The 22,645-nt window shown below is 38.3% G+C and overlaps 4 protein-coding genes, 1 long non-coding RNA gene and 1 pseudogene across 7 annotated transcripts; 3 read left to right on the top strand and 3 right to left on the bottom strand.

The window, feature by feature from the left end:
* The first annotated feature begins 48 nt into the window (after positions 1-48).
* Positions 49-3,719, top strand: LOC125212939 (putative late blight resistance protein homolog R1A-3). 2 transcript variants are annotated; one of them, XM_089068177.1, is made up of 3 exons: positions 49-2,262; positions 2,515-3,327; positions 3,400-3,719. In XM_089068177.1, the coding sequence occupies exons 1-3, from the start codon at positions 319-321 to the stop codon at positions 3,406-3,408; spliced, it is 2,766 nt and encodes a 921-aa protein (XP_088924303.1). In that variant the 5' UTR covers positions 49-318; the 3' UTR covers positions 3,409-3,719. The 2 variants fall into 2 exon arrangements, with proteins under 2 accessions (XP_088924303.1, XP_047969208.1); XM_048113251.2 differs by having other exon boundaries at positions 51-3,327.
* On the bottom strand, positions 1,404-4,391 carry LOC125212940 (uncharacterized). The gene is made up of 3 exons (XR_007174801.2): positions 4,089-4,391; positions 3,801-3,900; positions 1,404-2,160 (listed from the first exon to the last, which is right to left on the bottom strand). It is a non-coding gene; the product is annotated as an uncharacterized LOC125212940 (long non-coding RNA).
* A 719-nt stretch (positions 4,392-5,110) lies between these two features.
* On the top strand, positions 5,111-8,812 carry LOC125212938 (putative late blight resistance protein homolog R1A-3). The gene is made up of 2 exons (XM_048113249.2): positions 5,111-8,457; positions 8,562-8,812. The coding sequence occupies exon 1, from the start codon at positions 5,368-5,370 to the stop codon at positions 8,431-8,433; it is 3,066 nt and encodes a 1,021-aa protein (XP_047969206.2). The 5' UTR covers positions 5,111-5,367; the 3' UTR covers positions 8,434-8,457; positions 8,562-8,812.
* A 421-nt stretch (positions 8,813-9,233) lies between these two features.
* LOC125214634 (putative late blight resistance protein homolog R1A-3) lies at positions 9,234-12,860 on the top strand. The gene is made up of 2 exons (XM_089068176.1): positions 9,234-12,514; positions 12,618-12,860. The coding sequence occupies exon 1, from the start codon at positions 9,452-9,454 to the stop codon at positions 12,488-12,490; it is 3,039 nt and encodes a 1,012-aa protein (XP_088924302.1). The 5' UTR covers positions 9,234-9,451; the 3' UTR covers positions 12,491-12,514; positions 12,618-12,860.
* A 2,300-nt stretch (positions 12,861-15,160) lies between these two features.
* Positions 15,161-19,705, bottom strand: LOC125212647 (putative late blight resistance protein homolog R1B-16; annotated as a pseudogene). The gene is made up of 2 exons (XR_016137003.1): positions 19,576-19,705; positions 15,161-17,726 (listed from the first exon to the last, which is right to left on the bottom strand). The product of XR_016137003.1 is annotated as a putative late blight resistance protein homolog R1B-16 (transcript).
* Positions 18,830-22,530, bottom strand: LOC125212648 (putative late blight resistance protein homolog R1A-10). The gene is made up of 2 exons (XM_048112870.2): positions 19,576-22,530; positions 18,830-19,411 (listed from the first exon to the last, which is right to left on the bottom strand). Exon 1 carries the CDS (start codon positions 22,136-22,138, stop codon positions 19,592-19,594), a length of 2,547 nt encoding a protein of 848 aa, XP_047968827.1. The 5' UTR covers positions 22,139-22,530; the 3' UTR covers positions 18,830-19,411; positions 19,576-19,591.
* Between the last annotated feature and the right edge of the window lie 115 nt (positions 22,531-22,645).

The raw sequence follows: 22,645 nt of genomic DNA, 5'->3' as shown, positions 1-22,645 counted from the left end.
CTACTGTGCTCTTTCGCCTTTGTTGTGGTGTGCCTCACATTTCATGTAGTGGATTGTCCACTTTGTTGGATTTATTTTTTATTCATGGTTGATTATGTTGTAAAACCTATTCAATACTCAAATCAGTTTTTCCACCAGCTTTTTTTGGTTTAGATTAATAGAAAGAATACCACTTTTACACAAAGATGTTATTTTTTCTTTATATCTTTCTTAGCTGTTGATCATCTTCTTCATAGCTGAGCACAATCTTTCATCATCTGATATTCCAAATAAAAGGTTGAAACAAAAGAAAAAAATTGTTGATCAGCATAGCCAGAGATGGCTTATGCTGCTCTTGTCTCTCTTGAAAACACCATACACCGATTCCTGAATTCTGATCTGTTCTCCATCTCTGTTGAAGAAGAGCAACAAATAACATCTCTGCGCGAGTATGTCACTCCCATTCGAGACTTTCTCGAAGTATTTCCAGACGAATCGACGAGTTGGGACGAGCAAATGAGGGAGCTGGCAAATGCAGCAGAAGATATTCTAGATTATCTTGTGTTGGAAAAGGTTTATTTGCCTTGTGAAGAGGAGTCCGAATCCCATCCAAGTGGAAACCACAGACTCCACCTGACAGAAGTAGTCGAGGAGACTATTCCGAAGGTAGAAACATTGGTAATGTTTGAGGAAGAATACCCAGATGATGCTAGAGCTGACGGTTTGAATGGCCGAATCATGAAGATGAGAACTGAATTCATAGATATCTACAAGTTTTACGATTGGGAGAAAACTTATCGTCGTTTTAGAGAGAAATGGAGATTTTTCCCAGCAGTGTGTACCAAGTTCAAGTCTAAAATCCAGTTTATACACCACTTGAACAAGACAAGAAATGACATTGATTCGATTATGGAGAAGGTGGTGGCCATCGTGAATGATAGCAACCGAGCCACTTCATCTCCTGCACTTGCACCAGTTGATGATATAGTTGGCTTCCCTCAAGACGATGCTGATGCGTCTGAATGCCATAGAAGTGCAAAGCATGAGCTCCAGCTGGAAAAAGTTATGGACGAGATTGCTTTGATTTCTGCAGAAGTGAAGAACATAAAGGTTTGTTCCAGCAGCAAAGAAGTTCAACGAGGAGCTGATTCTTCTTCTCTAAGTTCTTCATCAACTGCTCCACCCATCCACAAAAATTCCCTGGTTGGTTTTGAAGATCATGTCATGAACATCAAGGACCTGCTCTGTGGAGAACAATCCAAGCTCCAGGTCATACCAGTATGTGGTATGGGGGGCATCGGAAAAACTACTCTCGCCAGAAATGCTTATGACGATCAACTAATTAAGGAGAAGTTTGACATTCGTGTTTGGATTACAGTATCACAGGATTACAGTGCACAAAGAATTCTTTCAGGCCTTCTCGAGTCCCTGGAGGAATACAACAACCAAAGTGGAAAAGAAGAAAGTGCTGACATAAAGGTGTACCAAATTTTAATAGGCAGGAAATATTTAGTCGTGATGGATGACATCTGGAGAAGTGAGGCATGGGATATTGTTAGGAATGTGTTTCCTGATAATGGTGACGGAAGCCGTATCATGCTAACCACAAGGTTGTATGATGTGGCTTCTTATCCTGGTCCTTCAATCACGCCTTATGAGTTGGGTTTACTGAATGAAGTTCAGAGTTGGAGCTTACTTAAGGAGAAGGTGTTTGCAAATCAAGAATGTCCTTCCGATTTGGAAAATATTGGGAAGGATATCGCAAGAAGCTGCAAAGGGTTGCCCCTCGCTATCGCGGTGATTGCAGGAATTTTATCCACGGTCACTAAGAATCCAGCTTCGTGGCTGGAGATTGCAGGGACGTTGAAGTCTGCAAAAACAGCAGAGCAAGAGCACATTGAAGAGATACTATCCTTGAGCTATGTGGAATTACCTCAGTTATTGAGGCCATGTTTCTTGTACATGGGTTCATTTCCTGAAGATCAAGAGATATATGCCTCGAAACTCATAGGATTATGGATAGCTGAGGGCTTTCTCAAATTTCCAATCAACACCAAGACCTTTGAAGAGGTGGCCGAAGAGTGTTTAGAGGAACTTGTGAAGAGAAACCTTGTCTTTGTCGCAAAGAGGAAATCTGATGGGAGAATCAAAAGTTGCGGCCTCCATGATCTGATTAGGGAGCTGTGCATAAGAAAAGCTCAGGAAAGTAAGTTTTTTCTGAATTTGGTGGATGAGGATATTGAAAAGGAGAAATTTATGGAAAGCATAAAAAATGAGCGTCGGGTAAGTATGTCTTATCTAAGTTTATTTTCAAGCTATGGTGGATCAACTATCCATTCCATCAAATGCTCCAAGTATAATTTAGTAAAACTGGACTTTGTCGAAGGTGTTAGATTGGTGAGGGTGTTGGATGCTGAACCTGCTGATGTGGAGTCATTGCCATCTCAATTATTTGATCTATTTCATTTGAGATACCTTGCTATTAGATATCATCGAAATATCTCTAGTATCTTATCAAAACTTAAAAACCTGCAGACCTTAATCATTCGTGCAGTAAAGAGATCTACGGACGGATTTGTAATATCTAACGATATGATGGTGCCGTGGTGCATGCAAGAACTAAGACATGTTTACTTCAGTGGGGTGATTCAATTTGATGATCCCGGAGAAACATGCTCACTAGAAAATTTGCAGACGGTTTCGTATGTTGTCAGTGTGTGTTGTAGTGAGCAGTTCCTGAAAAAGATCCCGAACCTCAAAAAACTGAAGATTAGTTGTGATGATTTTTATGGTGGAGATCAAGATTGCCTGAATGGCCTGGTACATCTGCATCAACTTGAAAATTTGGAAGTATATTCTGATGGTTCAGTTGGATTGAGCTACAATCTTGCTTTTCCTGAGAAGCTCACAAGGTTGACTTTGAGGGATTTGAAACTTCCTTGGAATGACATGATTGTTGTTGGTTCATTGCCAAAGCTTCAAGTGCTTAAACTGAAAGGTTGCACTTGCAATGGTGGCACATGGGAAACAACTGAGGGAACATTTCCAGTGTTGGAAGTTCTTCTAGTTGAACGTTCACGGTTTGAGAACTGGATAACTGAAAGTGGCCATTTCCCAAGGCTCAGATGCCTGCTACTTCATTCTTGTCGGGATCTTAACGAGATTCCAACTGATATTGGAGAAATTCCAACTCTTCAACTGATTGAGGTTAAGGGTAATGTGAAGGAGTCTTTGTTGAAGTCGGCAGAAGTGATAAGAGAGGAACAAGAAGAAATGGGAAACAACACCCTTCAAGTTGTCTGCATTGCTACGTCGTCTACACAGCAAAGTTATTATTATTCCGATGAGGTATTTCTGGATCCCTTTTACAGTTTACTTATGTACTATGACATTATCTGAGCATCTTTTTTTGTAAGACAGGTGCTTTAAATTCACAAGTAGACCTTGTTTTTATCCCCTTTTCAAGAGTTATGGTAATGAAGGCGACTATGATGATGATCATGAGGAGGACTCTGGCGACGATGATGGTTGAAATTCAAATGGGTCAGAGGATGGAAATGTGCCAAGTGTGTGTTAAAGCTTTATCAAAGACTACTGAAGAGGTTTTCTAAGATCATGTGTGTTATGGAACTTGTTTCAATTTGTTTAATCGTTCTGTAATTGAATGTTAATAGGTGTGTTATATTAATATGTTCTTATTATTGTGTGGAAGCACTATACTACTTCCTTTCCTAGAAGAATGTTAGCATAGAAGAATGAATGTTGTTATGTGGCAAAAATAATTTTTGGAATTAGGCTACGGGATATTAAGAGCATCTAACCTGGCAGGAGTTAACTCAGTGTCAATTCCTCGAACATCTGCTGGGCATTTGGAGCCTTGACATATATTTCTGGCACTTTCTCGAATTCGATTCCCAGAGGCTGAAGGTAACAACAAAAATTATCACAATATTCAACTGTAGGAAATATATAATGGAGCATTTCAACACAATTAACATTTGGATTTATTTGAAGCTTGAAAGAAAAAGCTGAAGAATCATGAACTTGCTTAAAGAACCATCACCAAATAACGATCTTTGAATCATATAAATTGATGCCAGCGGAAATACCTCATTCTTCAACTTTCTGCCTTTGATTAACTGAACAGTTGAATATTTGATAAAGTAAAAAACATCAACAACGGAATCTCAATTCTACAGGCTACAGCAATCATCTGACTTTACAACTCGCACTCATCTCTTAATCTCAATTTACAAAGAATAGATAAAAGATAATTACAATTAATGGAAGCTAAGCTATATATTTTTCTGCTAATTCAATTCCTAACTGATGGTAACTAACTTGCTGACGTGGCTGAGGTGAGCTGGCGGTTTCCGAAAACGGTCTTTCCCTCTCATTTTCCTTTGCGATTTTTCCTTAAATGCTAACTTGATCTCTGAAATGTTATTAATATCTACAAAAATTATCATTTTAAATCATAAATTTTTATTTTTTGTTATTTTTATATTTTTTGAAATTGGTATAAATTATAATATTATACTCCTATTTAATTTTGTTACACCCCTAGGCTCTACTCTAGGTTATCAAATAATAGTCTCTATTTTTTATTATGATTTGTCACTCAAAATTAAACACTTTTTATTTTTAGTGAGTTTTTCCTTTTTTAGAAAGTGAGCCTCATTTCTAACTAACTATTTTAATCAAATTTTTTTTCTTTTTCTCTCTTTTACTAATTTTGCATTAAAATTCATATTGTCCCAAGTCTCTATTTTTAAGAAATGGGAGAGCATTATTTTCAATTTTAATTATTAGTATAAGATAATGGAAATTATTTTAATTTATACTAGTAATTTAAATTCAACTTTAGAAGTACTAATGATGAAAAATAACAATTTAAATGACACATGACTCATGGCTAACATATAGTAATATTAATTACTATTAGTGATCATTGCTTTAGTTTTGTCGGCCGCTTATATGGTGAGTCACTGATAGTGCCATGGAGCTATAAAATTTATAAATGATTAATTAAGAATTATGGATAATTATACTACCACAATATTATTGCATGTTGTTAACTACTATGCTCTTTCACCTTTGTTGTGTTGTGCCTCATAATTCATATAGTGGATTCTCCACTTTTGCTGGATTTCTTTTTTATTCATGGTTGATAGCATATTTAATACTCAAATCAGTTTTCCCACCAGCTTTATTTGGTTTAGATTAATAGAAAGAATACCACTTTAACACAAAGATGTTATTTTTTCTTTATTTCTTTCTTAGCTATTGATCATATTCTTCATAGCTAAGCACCATCTTTCTTCATCTGTGATATTCCAAAAAAAGGTTGAAACAAAAGAAAAAAATTGTTCATCAGCATAGCCAGAGATGGCTTATGCTGCTCTTGTCTCCCTTGAAAACACTATACGACGATTCCTAAATGGTAATCTATTTTCCATCTCTGTCGAAGAAAAACAGCAAATTACATCTCTGCTTGAGTATGTTACTCCCATCCGGGACTTTCTCGAAGAATTTCCGAATGAATCCAAGAGTTGGGAGGAGCAAATGAGGGAACTTGCAAACGAAGCAGAAGATACTATAGAATATCTTGTGTTGGAGAAGGTTTTTTTGCCTTGTGAAGAGGAATCTGAATCTCATCCAAGTGGAAACCACGGACTCGACCTGAAAAAAGTTGTCAAAGAGACTTTTTCGAAGCTGGGGACAGTGTCCGAGATCGTGGAAGAATTCCTAGATGATGCTAAAGCTAACAGTTTGAAAGGCCGAATCACAGAGATAGCAAGTGAACTGAGAGAAACCTACAAATTTTACAAGTTTGAGAAAACTCATCGTCGTTTTAGAGAAAAGTGGAGATTGTTACCATCAGAGTTGGCCAAGCTCAAGCCTAAAATCCAGTTTATACACCACTTGAACAAGACAAGAAATGATATTAATTCGATCATGGAGGAAGTGATGGCCATCGAGAATGTTCACAATAAAATTGATTCGATCATGGAGGAAGTGATGGCCAGCGAGAATGATCGCAATGAAATTGAAGCCGCTTTATCTACTACACTTGCACCTGTTGATGATATAGTTGGCTTCCCTCAAGATGATGCTGATGCGTCTAAATGCTATCGAAGTGCAAAACATGAGCTCCAGCTGGAAAAAGTTATGGAGGAGATTGCTTCGATTTCTGTAGAAGTGAAGAACATAAAGGTTAGTTCCAGCAGCAAAGAAGTTCAACTTGGTGCTGATTCTTCTTCTCAAAGTTATTCAGATTCTTTGACAGTCAGTTCTTCATCAGCTGCTCCACCCATCTACAAAAACTCCCTGGTTGGTTTTGACGATCACGTGATGAACATCAAGGAGCGGCTCTGTGGAAATCCATCCAAGCTTCAGGTCATACCGGTATGTGGTATGGGGGGCATTGGCAAAACTACTCTCGCCAGAAATGTGTATGACGATCAACTAATTAAGGAGATGTTCGACATTCGTATTTGGATTACAGTATCACAGGATTACAGTCCGAAGAGAATTCATTCAGACCTTCTGGAGTCCCTTAAGGAATACAACGACCAAAGTGGAAAGGAAGAAAGCGCTGACATAAAGGTGTACAAAATTTTAATAGGCAGGAAATATTTAGTCGTGATGGATGACATCTGGAGAAGTGAGGCATGGGATATTGTTAGGAATGTGTTTCCTGATAATGGTGACGGAAGCCGTATCATGCTAACTACAAGGTTGTATGACGTGGCTTCTTATCCTGGTCCTTCAATCAAGCCTTACGAGTTGGGTTTACTGGATGAAGTTCAGAGTTGGAGCTTACTTAAGGAGAAGGTGTTTCCAAATCAAGAATGTCCTTCCGATTTGGAAAATATTGGGAAGGATATCGCAAGAAGCTGCAAAGGGTTGCCCCTCGCTATCGTGGTGATTGCAGGACTTTTATCCACGGTCACTGAGAATCCATCTTCGTGGCTGGAGGTTGCCGGGACGTTGAAGTCTGCAACAACTGATGAGAAAAATCATATTAAAAAGATACTATCTTTGAGCTATGTGGAATTACCTCAGTTATTGAGGCCATGTTTCTTGTACATGGCTTCATTTCCTGAAGATCATGAGATATATACCACGAAACTCATTAGATTATGGATAGCTGAGGGCTTTCTCAAATTTCCAATCAACACCAAGAGCTTTGAAGAGGTGGCTGAAGAGTGTCTGGAGGAACTTGTGAAGAGAAACCTCGTTTTCGTAACAAAGAGGAAATCTGACGGGAGAATCAAAAGTTGCAGCCTCCATGATCTGATACGGGAGCTGTGCATAAGAAAAGCTCAGGAAAGTAAGTTTTTTCTGAATTTGATGGATGAGGATACTGAAAAGGAGAATTTTATGGATAGCATAAAAAATCAGCGCCGGGTAAGTACTTCTAATCTAAGTTTCTTTTCAAGCTATGGTGGATCGACTATCCATTCCATTAAATGCTTCAAGTATCATATAGTAAAACTGGACTTTGTAGAAGGTGTTAACTTGATGAGTGTGTTGGATGCTGAAGCTGCTGATGTGGAGTCATTGCCATCTCAATTATTTGAGCTATTTCATCTGAGATACCTTGCTGTTAGATATTATCGTAGTATCCATGGAATCTTATCAAAACTTAAAAACCTACAAACCTTAATCATTCGTGCAGAAAAGAGATCTGATATCGGAGTATTAGTAGCTGGTGGCATGTTGGTACCGTGGTGCATGCAAGAATTAAGACATGTTTATCATAGGGGGGTTCTCTTTGATTATCTGAACGAAACAACATGTTCACTAGAAAATCTGCACACGGTTTCGTATCTTCTCAGTGTGTGTTGTCGTGAGCATATACTGAAAAAGATCCCAAACATAAAAAAACTGAAGGTTTATGGTAATGATGGTTATGATGGACATCCAGGTAACCTGGATGACCTTGTACATCTGCATCGACTTGAGAATTTGGAAATATATGCTGGTAGTTTGTTTAGACTCAGCTTCAATCTTGCTTTCCCTGAGACGCTCAAAAGGTTGATTTTGGGGGATTTGAAGCTTACTCAGAACAACATGATTGTTGTTGGTTCATTGCCAAATCTTCAAGTGCTCAAACTGAAAGGTTGCACTTGCATTGGTGGCACATGGGAAACAACTGAAGGAACATTTCCAGTGTTGGAAGTTCTTCTAGTTCAACGTTCACAGTTTGAGAACTGGATAACTGAAAGTGGCCATTTCCCAAGGCTCAGACGCCTGCTACTTCATTCTTGTCGGGATCTTAACGAGATTCCAACTGATATTGGAGAAATTCCAACTCTTCAACTGATTGAGGTTAAGGGTGATGTGAAGAAGTCTTTATTGAAGTCGGCAGAAGTGATTAGAAAGGAACAAGATGATATGGGAAACAACATCCTTCAGGTTGTCTGCATTGCTGCTAAGTTGTCTTGACATTGAAGTTATTATTCCGATGAGGTATTTTTGGATCCCTTTTACAGTTTACTTATATATGACATTATCTGAGCATCTGTTTTTCTAAGGCACGTGCTTTAAATTCACAAGTAGACCTTGTTTTTTAGCCCCTTTTCAGGAGTTTTGATGATGAAGATGACTATGACGACGATGATGTACCTTCCTCATGGTTCAAATTCAAATGGGTTAGAGGATGGAAATGTGTCAAGTGTGTGTTAAAGCTTTATCAAAGAGACTTTACTGATGAGGTTTTCTAAAATTATGTATGTTATGGAACTTGTTTCAAATTTGTTTAATCGTTCTGTACTTGAATGTTATATGGTGTGTTATATGAATATGTTCTTATTATTGTGTGGAAGTACCATACTACTACATCCTTTCCTAGTGTGCTTTCTAATGCTAGTATTTGTATGAAAATGAATGAATGTTGACATTTCCAAAACATCATTAAAGTAATCTCATTGTACATGAAACCAAACACTAAATAGTATATACAATTACTCATTGATGTGAATAACATTATACTACATGCTTAGATAAATCTTTTGCTTACATCTAGCTTATTTGTCATTTTCCTAATAGATGATTTCTCAAGCACAGAAGCATTTGCACATTCTCTTTATCTAATTTGAATTTATCTCGATGTTCATACCCACTGATTCTTGATTCAATTTCAACTGGTTGTGGTACCTTGAAATATTGTAAAAATAGTATAGTAATAGTAAAAATCTTGGAGTAATGAAATTTTAGACAATTTCTTAGGGAGTTTCATATGGCCCTCACATATGCTATCTTCAATTCAAAATGCCCAAAGTTGACAGAGATGTGGCCTGTCACCAAACTAATGGGCCCATTCGATTGCTGCCAAACAATATACTTACTACTTTAGTTAGTCACTAATATTGCAATAATGATAAAACCTGTCTGGAAGAGTTTTATTAGACGCCATATTTGAATTATAGATCAAGAAAATTTGTGCTCCACAGCATATCCAGAGATGGCTTTTGCTGCTCTTGTCTCACTTGAAAACACCATACACCGATTCCTGAATTCTAATCTGTTCTCCATCTCTGTCGAAGAAAAGCAACAAATCACATCTCTGCTCCAGTATGTTACTCCCACTCGAGACTTTCTCGAAGTATTTCCAGACGAATCCAAGAGTTGGGACGGGCCAATGAGGGAACTCGCAAATGCAGCAGAAGATATTCTAGAATATCTAGTGCTGGAAAAAGTTTTTTTGCCTCGCGATGATGAGTTTGTATTCCATCCAAATCGAAAACACAAACTCAGCCTGAAAAAAGTGGTCCAAGAGACTTATTTGAAGCTGGAAAATGTGATTGAGTTAATGGAAGAATTCCCAGACGAAAACAGTATGAAAGGTCGAATCACAAAGATAACAAACGAAGTGAGAGATATCTATCAGTTTTACGAGTGGGAGCAAATTCACTGCCATTTTAGAGAAAAGTGGAGATTTTTACCAGCAGAGTGTTCCATGTTCAAACCTAAACTCCAGTTTATACACCACTTGAACAAGACAAGAAATGAAATTGATTCAATCATGGAGGAGGTGATGGCCATGATGAATGATAGCAATGCATCCAACTCATCATCTACACTTGCACCAGTTGATGATATAGTTGGCTTCCCTCAAGATGATGCTGATGCGTCTGAATGCCATCGAAGCGCAAAACATGAGCTCCAGCTGGAAAAAGTTATGGAGGAGATTGCTTTGATTTCTGCAAAAGTAAAGAACATAAAGGTTAGTTCCAGCAGCATAGAAGTTCAACATGGTGCTGATTCTTCTTCTCAAAGTTCTTCAGATTCTTCTACTCTCAGTTATTCATCAACTGCTCCACCCATCCAAAACAATTTCATAATTGGTTTGGAAGATCACGCGAGGAACATAAAGGACCGGCTCTGTGGAAATCCATCCAAGCTCCAGGTCATACCAGTATGTGGCATGGGGGGCATCGGCAAAACTACTCTTGCCAGAAATGTTTATGACGATAAATTAATTGCGGAGAATTTCCCCATTCGTGTTTGGGTTACTATATCACAGGATTATAGTGCAGAGAGAATTCTTTCAGACCTTCTGGAGTCCTTGGAAAGGAACACAACAACAAAGGTATTTAGTCCTTCTGAAGAACACAACAACAAAGGTGGAAAGGAAGAAGACGCTGATAAAAAAGTGTACCAACTTTTAATGGGCAGAAAGTATTTAGTCGTGATGGATGATATCTGGAGGAGTGAGGCATGGGATATCGTTAGGAATGTGTTTCCTGATAATGTAAACGGAAGCCGTATCATGCTAACTACAAGATTGTATGATGTGGCTTCTTATCCTGGTCCTTCAATCAAGCCTTATGAGTTGGGATTCCTGACTGAAGATCAGAGTTGGAATCTACTTAAGGAGAAGGTGTTTGCAAATCAAGATTGCCCATCCAATTTGGAATATATTGGGAAGAATATCGCAAGAAGCTGCAAAGGGTTGCCCCTCGCTATTGTGGTAATTGCAGGACTCTTAGCTACAGTCACTAAGAATCCAGCTTCGTGGATGGAGATTGCGGAAATGGTGAAGTCTGCAAAAACAGCAGAGCAAGAGTATATTGAAGAGATACTATCTTTGAGCTATGTGGATATACCTCAGTTATTGAGGCCATGTTTCTTGTACATGGGTTCATTTCCTGAAGATCATGAGATACATACCACGAAACTCATAAGATTATGGATAGCTGAGGGCTTTGTCAAATTTCCAATCAACGCCAAGAGCTTTGAAGAGGCGGCTGAAGAGTGTTTAGAGGAACTTGTGAAGAGAAACCTTGTACTAGTAACAAAGAGGAAATCCGATGGGAGAATTAAAAGTTGCAGCCTCCATGATCTGGTAAGGGAGCTGTGCATAAGAAAAGCTCAAGAAAGTAAGTTTTTTCTGAATTTGATGGATAAGCATATTGAAAAGGAGAAATTTATGGAAAGCATAAAAAATGAGCGTCGGGTTAGTACTTCTTATCTAAGTTTATTTTCAAGCTATGGTGGATCAACTATCCATTCCATCAAATGCTCCACGTATCATATAGTAAAACTGGACTTTGTCGAAGGTGTTAGATTGTTGAGGGTGTTGGATGCTGAAGCGGCTGATGTGGAGTCATTGCCATCTCCATTGTTCGAGCTATTTCATTTGAGATACCTTGCCGTTAGATATAGTAATCATATCCCTAGTATCTTATCAAAGCTTAAGAATCTGCAAACCTTAATCATCCGTGAAGTAAAGAGATCTAAGTTGGTAGTTGTAGTAGCTGGTGGGACTTTGGTGCCATGGTGCATGCAACAGCTAAGACATGTTCACTGTCATGGGTGGATTTACTTTGATGATCCCAAAGAAACAACTTGTCCACTAGAAAATCTGCACACAGTTTCATATATTGAGAGTGCTTCTTGTAGTGAGGAGATCCTGAAAAGGATCCCAAACCTAAAAAAACTGAAGGTTGATTGCTCTCATGGTCGAGATGCAGGTTGCCTGAATGATCTGGTACATCTGCATCGACTTGAGAATTTGGAAGTATATGCTGGTCTTTTTGTGAAACCTCGGCCCAAGAACTACAGTTTTGCATTTCCAGAGATGCTCAAAAAGTTGACTTTGAGGGCTCTGAAACTTCCTTGGAACGACATGATTGTTGTTGGTTCATTGCCAAACCTTCAAGTGCTAAAACTGAAACGTTGTACTTGCAGTGGTGGAACATGGGAAACAACTGAAGGAACATTTCCAGTGTTGGAAGTTCTTCTGGTTCAAGGTTCAAGGTTTAAGAACTGGATAACTGAAAGTGGCCATTTCCCCATGCTCAAACGCCTGCTACTTCATTCTTGTTGGTTACTCAACGAGATTCCAATTGATATTGGAGAAATTCCAACGCTTCAACTGATTGAGGTTAAGGGTAAAACGAAGGAATCTTTATTGGAGTCGGTTGAAGTGATAAGAAAGGAACAAGATGATATGGGAAACAACACACTTCAAGTTATCTGCATTGCTAAGTCGTCTTGAAATTGAAGTTATTATTCCGATGAGGTATATTTAAATCCTTTTACAGTTTACTTATATATGACATTATCGGAGCATTTTTTTTTTCAAAGGCATGTGCTTTAAATTCACATGTAGACCTTGTTTTTAGCCCCTTTTCAGGAGTTTTGATGATGAAGGGGACTATTACGACTGTGATGTACCTTCCTCATGATTCAAATTCAAATGTGTCAGAGTATGTAAATGTGTTAAGTGTGTTAAAGCTTTATCAAAGGGACTTTACTGAAGAGGTTTTCTAAGATTATGAGTGTTATGAAACTTGTTACGATTTGTTTAATCGTTCTGTAATTGAATGTTAATATGGTGTGTTATATTAATATGTTCTTATTATTGAGTAGAAGTACCATACTTCATCCTTTCCTCGAAGAGTGTTAGCATAGTGTTCTTTCTAATGCTACATTTCCAAAACATCATAAAACTAATCTCATTTAACATGAAACCAAACACTAAACAGAACCACAGTCAGGCAAGATAGTATTTATGTTGCAATATCATTCTATGAATACTAGTATTAAATTTGTGGCGCAGAAATCATTTGTGGTTTTAGGTTCATAGGATATTACGAAGATCTAACCTGGGGAGGAGTGAGCTCATATCAATCCCCAAACATTCATGTTCCTCCTCTCTGTTCTTTAACTTAGTGGCAATTCCTCAAACACCTGCTGGGCACTTATTCTTCTGGCATTTTATCGAACACCTGGCCACAACGAATTGGTTTCACAAAGGCTAAAGATTATAAAGAATTTGTATCACAAGAATGGTGACTGAATCCACCTCAATTTAACTGCTGGAAATACGTCACAGAGCATTACAACACAAATTACATTTTGATTTATTTGAAGCTTGAACAAATGTAGAATGATATGAATCTTGCTTTAATAAGCATCACCAAGTAACGATCCTTGAGTGATGTAAAAATGGTTAGATTGATGCGAGTGGAAATACCTCTTCCTTCTATGTCTCTCTCTTCAACAAAAATCTACTCCATTCGTTCCAATCTAATTAAGACATTTATTTTGTAGTGATAAGTGATGTCTATGAATTAAGTAAATATAATAATAAAATAAAAAAGACAATAAATTGGATACCTATGATTAAAAATAAGATTTTTTCCTAAAGACATCATAAAATTGCTCATTTAGTTTCGGATATTCCGAAATTGAATACAAATCAATTAACTTGGAACGAAAGAAGTAAAATATAAACAGGTACTCCCTTCGTCCCAGATAATTCGATCCAGTATTCTATTTCAGGTCGTCCCATATAATTGGTCTCACTTCACTTTTATCATTTTTTGTAGTGGACCACATATTCCACTAACTCATCCCTACTCACATTTTATTATAAAACTAATACTTTAAGGTGGTGTTCGGTTTGCAAGATAAAATAATACAAAGATAATTGAGTTGTGAGATTATTTTAGTCATAGAGGATTAGCTATGACTAATTATCCCATGATTATCCATCTAGGATTGAGTCATGGGGTTGAATCTCATGAACCAAACACACTACAAATTTAATCCCGGATACAATCTTGTCAACCGAACACCCCCTAAAAGTAGGACCCACATCCCACCAACTTTTTCAACTCACTTTTTATTAGATTTCTTAAAACCCTTGCTGGGTCAAAGTGTCCCAAATTATCTGGGACGAAGGGAGTATTATTTGTATGGCATCCCATATACCAAATGAATTCCCTCTCTCATAGACTAGTATTCTGAGATGAATTGTCTAATATTCCATTCAACTTTACAAGAATCAGAAACTCATCTTTAAAAGCATCCTTCATTGGCTGACATTAGTTAAAACAATCTACTGAAAGCATCACATGGAAAGAATGAATCTAGTTGTCATAAACAAATAAATCACACAGAGAGAGAACAGAATGATTAAGCCTGAGATCCTGCACTTCTCATCTGGTTCTTGAATATGTTCCTGAAAACTATAAGGTTTAGAAATCGGATTTCATCGCCTCCGCAGTCTTACGGTTACCTCACCAAATGGATTCCGCTCGTCCCCGTTGGTGCAGTCTCTTGTTTTAAGAACCTGCAACAGTTTTTAAGTCGGTACAACAAAAAAGAAGCCTCGTAAGTTATAACTCAACAGTCGATTCTTATAAATCTTAGCTTCGTTCCAGCCCAGAAATAGCCTCGGATAAACACACTTCTTTCCATATTCCACCCTCACTTCTTTATCAGCTTCCATATGTTATTCATAACCAACACTAGTAAAAAAACTCCAAAGCTACAACTACGTTGTACACATAAGTAGCATTCATGATACCTAAAGCTTTTGCCACACTTGCTCTTCTCAACAAAAAACCAGAAGCAGAAGCAACTGAACAAGGTTGTCATTGGTATCATATGAATCATACATCGCAGCAATGATCGTAACTAACAAAGAAGCAACTAGAAAACGAATCCTTCAAGAAAACAACGAGCATGGTTCTGACCAACTCAGATGGCAAATGCAACTACTACAAATCAAACAGAAGCCAAAACAATTATTTTGAGAATGTATTCAATGTAAGAACTACTCCATCAAATTTGATTGCATACTTTTCAATGAACAAAGAGCTTTACAATGTAACACTTTAACAATAAGGGATGTGACAGTACCTGATCAGCAGCAGATTCACCGATGAGTCATGCAACGACTTGAAGGGTATCATTTCCCCATCCCCGTTGGATCTCGAGAATCCGCTTGACTGAATTCACAAGTGACCTCTTTGCTCTTCCCTTCACCTCAACCAGCTCAAGGGTTGGAATTTCCCCGATATCTTCAGGTATCTCAGCAAGCTGCCAACAGTCATCGAGCATCAGGCGCTTCAGCATCGGAAAGTGGCTACTTTCAGTTATCCAGTGCAAGAGATCTGACTGTTCTATAAGCAGAAATTCCAAAAGAGGGAACTCTCCATCAGTCGTTTCCCATCTGTAGCCTTTGCAAGCCTGATGAGTTAGTTTCAGCACTCGAAGATTTGGCAACGAACCAACAATTGTCATCTCGTCCCAAGGAAGAGCCACACGACTTAAGGTCAGCCTTTTCAGCATCCTAGGAAAGGTAAAGATATCCTTTTGGCAAAATGCACCACCAAAGGATGAACGTAACTTCAAATCTTCAAGTCTACGCAGATGTACTAAATTGTTAAGATAATTGTCACCTGGACGACTATCCATGCAATCAATCTCTAACTTCTTTAGGTTTCTGATCATTCTCAAAATCCTTTCACTACACATGGCATGTGACACTATAGAAAGTGTTTGAAGATTATTTAGACCAGAAGCTGTTCTTCCTTCGGGATCAGGTAACCTGCCACAGAAGACAAGATGTCTTAACTGTGGCATCATCCAAATTTCTTGTGGTAAACAGATGCGATGGGATCTAAAAAGCGTCCATTCGTTCGCTGCACGAAGGATCAAAGTTTGAAGATTACGAAGCTTCGAAATGGCTGAAGGGATCCTTCCATGAATGTATATAGCAAGGTATACCAGATGAAACAGATTGAATAGTTCATCAGGAAATAAAGAAACATAAACATCTCTCGCATCTAACACCCTAAGTAATCTAAATCTTTCCAACATGTTTTCTACTGAAATGCCACGGAAGCACAAAATCGTATGGATGGTTAAGCCGTACAATTTTAAAATGTAAGGTAAGCTCGAAGGAGTTACACTGACACGGCGCAGATTGTTTTTGCCCTCTACTGAAATCAACTTTGTCACATTCTGGGCCTTCCACCTACTGAAATTCACAAGAAACTTCTCTTCACATGCTTTTCTTATGCACAGATCTCTCATCAGATCATGGAGGCTGCATCTTTTGATCCTTCCATCAAACTTTCTCTTGGTGACTAAAACAAGATTTCTCTTGACAAGATCCTCCAAGCAATCCCCTGCCTCTTCTTCCAAGGTTTTAGATCCCTTCGGGCGTCTCAAAAATCCCTCAGCTACCCATAATCTGATAAGTTTTGAGACAGGGACCTCATAATCTTCTGGAAAGCCTCCCATGTACAAGAAGCATGACCTCAGATAATGAGGCAAATGGGTGTAACTCAAAGACAATACCTTTTCACATTGTCCTCCTACAGTAACTGAATTTACATCTTGTGCAATTTTTCTCCATGAAGCTAGATTGCTGTCCATTGTGGATAGTATCCCAGCAACAACCACGATTGTGAGGGGCAGCCCTTTGCAGCACCTCGCAACCTCTTTTCCAATATTCTCCAATTCGGGAGGACAATCTTGATGTGCAAACACCATCTGTCGAAGTAGATTCCAACTTTGATCATCATCCATCAAACGCATCTTGTGAAAAGGGCTCAAATGATCAGCATAAGCAGCCACACCAGTTTCTCTAGTCGTTAACATGACTCTGCTTCCATTACCATCATCGGGAAGTATACATCTTACATCGTCCCAAACCTCAGTTGTCCAAATATCATCCATTACAATGAGATACCTCCTGCCTTTCAAGATTTTGAACACGCTTTCACTACTTTGCTCAGAGCTTTCTGTGTTGAATTCTTCCATGGAAGCTAGGAGGCTTGAAAATATCACCTCTGCATTGTAGTCCTGTGATACTGTCACCCAAGCACGAATGTCGAACTGCTGCACCGTAAGTGGATCATCATAAGCACACTTTGCGAGAGTGGTTTTACCAATGCCTCCCATTCCAACGATTGTAATAACTTGTAAATTGGGTGATTCTCCACAGAGTCGTGACTTTATTTCCAACAAATCTTCATGTAAACCAACCACATAGTCAATCTTGGTAACTGGAGCAAGTCTAGAAGGCGAAGAACCTGCTACAGAAGAATCACCAAGTTGCACTGCATCTGAGCTATTATTCTTTATGGCCATCACTTCCCTTGTGATTGAATCTGCTTCTGCTCTGATCTTTCTCATTTGGTGTTTAAACTTGGATTTGGAAGCTAAAACTGTCCACCAATGTGTTGGAGCTTCCTCCAGCATGAAAGACTCAATAACAACTTCTGCTTCATATGCTAAATCTCGGATTCTCCCATCCACAATGTTGGCCTTCTCTGGAAAATCTTCAAGAAACCCTTGCAAGAATATAAATGGTTCGTAGATAGATCGAATTTGCTGTTTCTTATTACGAGAAATGGAATATCTATCTTGATCCAAGATCACTTTTCCAGCAGTTTGGGCAAGGGAAAGAACAGCAGCATAAGCCATCTTTGCTGATCACAGTTAAAAAGTTTGAGTGAGAAGATTTTGCCAATCAAAATAAACCAAGCTGAAAAAACGAGTGATCAAGATTTAGAAGTTTATGTGGCATGATTTTTGCAGATCAAGATAAACCAAGCAGGAAAAATGAGCAAATGATTGATAGAGAGAGAAAGAGAAAAATTTTATAAAACCAAACAATGAAGAACTTCAAAAAAGGCAATATAGCCTTCAACCAATAATTCATAGTGGTCCCTTGCACATGACAATCACTAAGTTGTGTCTTTGTTGGTATTATTCACCTAAGGAATTTAGACAGTTTTCCAAAGTAAGTTAGAGCTACTTTTTTAATGCATTTCTTGTAAAAAAAAAATACAAATTGCACTCAGTGTGCAATCAGAGAAAACTTCAAGAACTAGGAAAACTAATTCACATGCTAACAACATAAAATCTTAAGTGCAGTTTTTCAAATATTAGTAAAAAGGCATCATCCAAAATTTGAAGGCCCCACTGCTTCAACAGTACAAAATTCATATCAGCTACTATAATCTCAGAAAATGTTTGACAGAAATGTTTGTAAGTTGTTGTTTTCATGCAAAAAGGTTGCCTGTTGGAACCAACCAGAAGAAATTTCTGTGAGATAAATCGTAGATCTCCTTACCTGCCGAGCCAAAATTATTAGCTGTTAATCCGATACTACCAGCACCAGACACAACACAAAATCACAAACCTATCAATGCCCTTAAAACAACAAAATTAGTTGTCGTTTTTTGTTTTGGGAAATGAGATTTTTATCTTCAACCAGAAAAAAGAAACGTACTCCCTTTGTCCCACCGCATGTGATTGATTTCTTTTTGGCACGGGAGATTGAGTGAATAAAGTAGGAGAAATAAAGAGAGTAAAATAAGAGAGATCAGATATTTTGTAATTAGGCTTTTGGCTATAACATGGAAATCAATCACTTGTAGTGGGACAACCAAAAAAAAAAAGGAAATCAGTCACTTGCGGTATTTTCTATACCAAAAGAATTCCATCTCTCCTCTCCTGATAGATTAGTATTTTTAGATGCAATATTCGGTATTCTGTTCAACGTTTATAAGAATCAGAAACTCATCACTAAAAGCAACCTTAATTGCCTCAAAAACTTGATATTATAAGATATGTAAATGTATATATATAAATATGATCCATGACATTAGTTAAAACAATCTACTTAGTTGCACACTTGCATGCAACAACAACCTAATTAGCCAGTTAGCATCTCAGACTGAAAGCATCACATGGAAAAAATGAATGAGAGAGAGAGAGAGCCTGAGATCTCCTGCAGTCCAGAACCCTCATCTGGTTCTTGAATTTGATCCCGAAAACTTTCCAGCACAGAAGGTTTACAAATCGAATTTCATCGCCTCCGCAGTCTTACGGTTATATCACCAAATGGATTCCGCTCTTCCCCATGGATGCAGTCTCTTGTTTTAAGTCAGCCAAAGTTAGAGTAAAACAAAAAAGATTCCTCATAAGTTATAACTCAACACTTGATTCTACAAATCTTAGCTTCGTCCCAGCCCAGAAATAGCCTCGACTCAACACACTTCTTCCAAATATTACACCCTCACTTCTTTGAGCAAGAATTATCAGCTTCATATGTTCTTCATAACCAACACTAACAAAAAACTCCAATGCTACAGCTACGCAGAGTTAGCTGCGAAAACAAACACACAGCATTGGCTATATATCAAACATAAGCCAAAACAGTCATTTTGAGAATGTAAGGACTAGTCCATTAAATTTGTTTGCATATTTTTCGATGAACAAAACCATCTTTACTATGTAAACACTTTAACAAATAAGGGATGTGCAAAGTACCTGATCACCAGCAGATTCACCGATGAGTCATGCAACGAATTTGAAGGGCATCATTTCCCCATCCCTGTTGTTCCTCTTGAATCCGCTTGACCGACTCCACAAGTGACATTACTGCTTTTCCCTTCACCTCAATCAGCTCAAGGGTTGGAATTTCACCGATATCTTCAGGTATCTCAGCAAGCTGCCAACAGTCATCGAGCACCAGGCGCTTCAGCAATGGGAAGTGGCTACTTTCAGTTATCCAAAGACAGAGATCTGACTTTTCTATCAGCAGAAATTCCAAATGAGGGAATTCTCCTTCAGTTGTTTCCCATTTATTGCCTTTGCATGCCTGATATGTTAGTTTGAGCACACGGAGATTTGACAACGAACCAACAATAGTCATCTCTTCCCAAGGAAGAGGCACACGGCTTAAGGTCAGCCTTTTCAGCATTCTAGGAAAGGCGAACATATCCTTTTGGTAAAATGCATTACTAGAAGATGAACGTAACTTCAAATCTTCAAGTTGATGCAGATGTACCAAATTGTTCAGACAAACTTCACTATCAGAGCAATCGATCTCTAACTTCTTAAGGTTTCGGATCATTCTCAAAACCCTTTCACTACACATGGCATGTGACACTATAGAAAGTGTTTGGAGGTTATCTAGACCAGGGGTTGTTCTTCCTTCCGGATCAGGTAACCTTCCATAGAAGACAAGATGTCTTAACTGTGGCATCATCCAAATTTCTGGTGGCAAACAGACACAATGGGATCTAAAAAGCTTCCATTCATTCTTTGCACGAAGGTGTAAAGTTTGAAGACTACGAAGCTTTGAAATTGCTGAAGCAAGCCCTCCAAGATAGTAGATAGCAAGGTATACCAGATGAAACAGGTCGAATAGTTCATCTGGTAATGATGAAACATAAACATCTCTTGCATCCAACACCCTCAATAATCTAAATCTTTCCAACGTGTTTGCTACTGAAATGCGATGAAAGCACAAAATCGTATGCATGGTACTTAAGCAGTAAATTTTTGAAAAGTGTGGTAAACTCGAAGGAGTTACACTTACACGTCGCTGATTGTTTTTCCCCTCAACTGAAATGAAGTTTGTCACATTCCGGCTACTGAGATTCATAAGAAACTTCTCTTCATGTGCTTTTTTAATGCACAAATCTCGCATCAGATCATGGAGGCTGCAGCTTTTGATCCTTCCATCACTCTTTTTCTTGGTGACTAAAACAAGATTTCTCTTGACAAGATCCTCCAAGCACTCCCCTGCCTCTTCTTCCAAGGTTTTAGATCCCTTCGGGCGTCTCAAAAATCCCTCAGCTACCCATAATCTGATAAGTTTTGAGACAGGGACCTCATAATCTTCTGGAAAGCCTCCCATGTACAAGAAGCATGACCTCAAATAATGAGGCAAATGGGTGTAACTCAAAGACAATATCTTTTCACATTGTCCTCCTACAGTAACTGAATTTACATCTTGTGCAATTTTTCTCCATGAAGCTAGATTGTTGTCCATTGTGGATAGTATCCCAGCAACAACCACGATTGTGAGGGGCAGCCCTTTGCAGCACCTCGCAACCTCTTTTCCAATATTCTCCAATTCGGGAGGACAATCTTGATGTGCAAACACCATCTGTCGAAGTAGATTCCAACTTTGACCCTCTTCCATCAAACGCATCTCGTGAAGAGGGCTCAAATGATCAGCATAAGCAGCCACACTAGTTTCTCTCGTCGTTAACATGACTCTGCTTCCATTACCATCATCGGGGAGTATATATCTTACAGCATCCCAAGCCTCCGTACTCCAAATATCATCCATTACAATGAGATACCTCCTGCCTTTCAAGGTTTTAAACACGTTTTCACTACTCCGCTCAGAGCTTTCTGTGTTGAATTCTTCCATGGAAGCTAGGAGGCTTGAAAATATCACCTCTGCATTGTAGTCCTGTGATACTGTCACCCAAGCACGAATGTCGAACTGCTGCACCGTAAGTGGATCATCATAAGCACACTTTGCGAGAGTGGTTTTACCAATGCCTCCCATTCCAACGATTGTAATAACTTGTAAATTGGGTGATTCTCCACAGAGTCGTGACTTTATTTCCAACAAATCTTCATGTAAACCAACCACATAGTCAATCTTGGTAACTGGAGCAAGTCTAGAAGGCGAAGAACCTGCTACAGAAGAATCACCAAGTTGCACTGCATCTGAGCTATTATTCTTAATGGCCATCACTTCCCTTGTGATTGAATCTGCTTCTGCTCTGATCTTTCCCATTTGGTGTTTAAACTTGAATTTGGAAGCTAAAACCGTCCACCAATGTGATTTAGCTTCCCCCAGCATGAAAGACTCAAGAACACCTTCTGCTTCATATGCTAAATCTCGAATTCGCCCATCCAAAATGTTGGCCTTCTCTGGAAAATCTTCAAGAAACTCTTGCAAGAATATAAATGGTTCATAGATAGATCGGATTTGCTGTTTCTTATTACGAGAAATGGGGTATCTATCTTGATCCAAGATCATTTTTCCTGCAGTTTGGGCAAGAGAAAGAACAGCAGCATAAGCCATCTTTGCTGATCACAGTTAAGAAGTTGAGAAGATTTTGCAACTCAAACTAAACCAAGATGTAAAAACGAGTGATCAAGATCAAGAAGTTTATGTGAAAAGATTTTTGCAGATCAAGATAAACCAAGCTGGAAAAATGAGCACAAGATAGATAGATACAGAGAAATTTTATAAAAGTAATGATGAACTTCAAAAAGACATTATTGTGGCCTCCAATAATCTACTCAAAGGTAGGTCCACTTCCACATGACAACCACTAAATTTTGCCTTCCATTATTAGTACTACACATTCTAAAAAGATTTGTAGGTATTTTTGAACTACACTTATACTAACTCATTACTAAGGAATTTGCTCTACTATCCAACGAATTTAGACAATACTTCAATGAATGTTAGAGCTACTTTTCTTTAATGTAATTCTTAAAAAAAAATACTCCCACAATCCCAAGGTAGATGTCACACTTTCCTTTTTAGTTTGTCCCACAAAAATTGTCACATTTCCTTTTCAGA

Source organism: Salvia hispanica, chromosome 3 (genome assembly GCF_029641045.1).
Source record: "Salvia hispanica isolate PSC_SH4W2 chromosome 3, Shi_PSC_v1, whole genome shotgun sequence".
NCBI lineage: Eukaryota > Viridiplantae > Streptophyta > Magnoliopsida > Lamiales > Lamiaceae > Salvia > Salvia hispanica.
The sequence above is the reverse complement of the archived record's forward strand: the minus strand, read 5'-3'. Positions and strand labels throughout refer to the sequence as shown.

Excerpts from the sequence above, each read along its gene's own strand:
- LOC125212939 (XM_048113251.2), top strand. The coding sequence starts at position 319 with ATGGCTTATGCTGCTCTTGTCTCTCTTGAAAACACCATACACCGATTC.
- LOC125212938 (XM_048113249.2), top strand. The coding sequence starts at position 5,368 with ATGGCTTATGCTGCTCTTGTCTCCCTTGAAAACACTATACGACGATTC.
- LOC125214634 (XM_089068176.1), top strand. The coding sequence starts at position 9,452 with ATGGCTTTTGCTGCTCTTGTCTCACTTGAAAACACCATACACCGATTC.
- LOC125212648 (XM_048112870.2), bottom strand. The coding sequence starts at position 22,138 with ATGGCTTATGCTGCTGTTCTTTCTCTTGCCCAAACTGCAGGAAAAATG.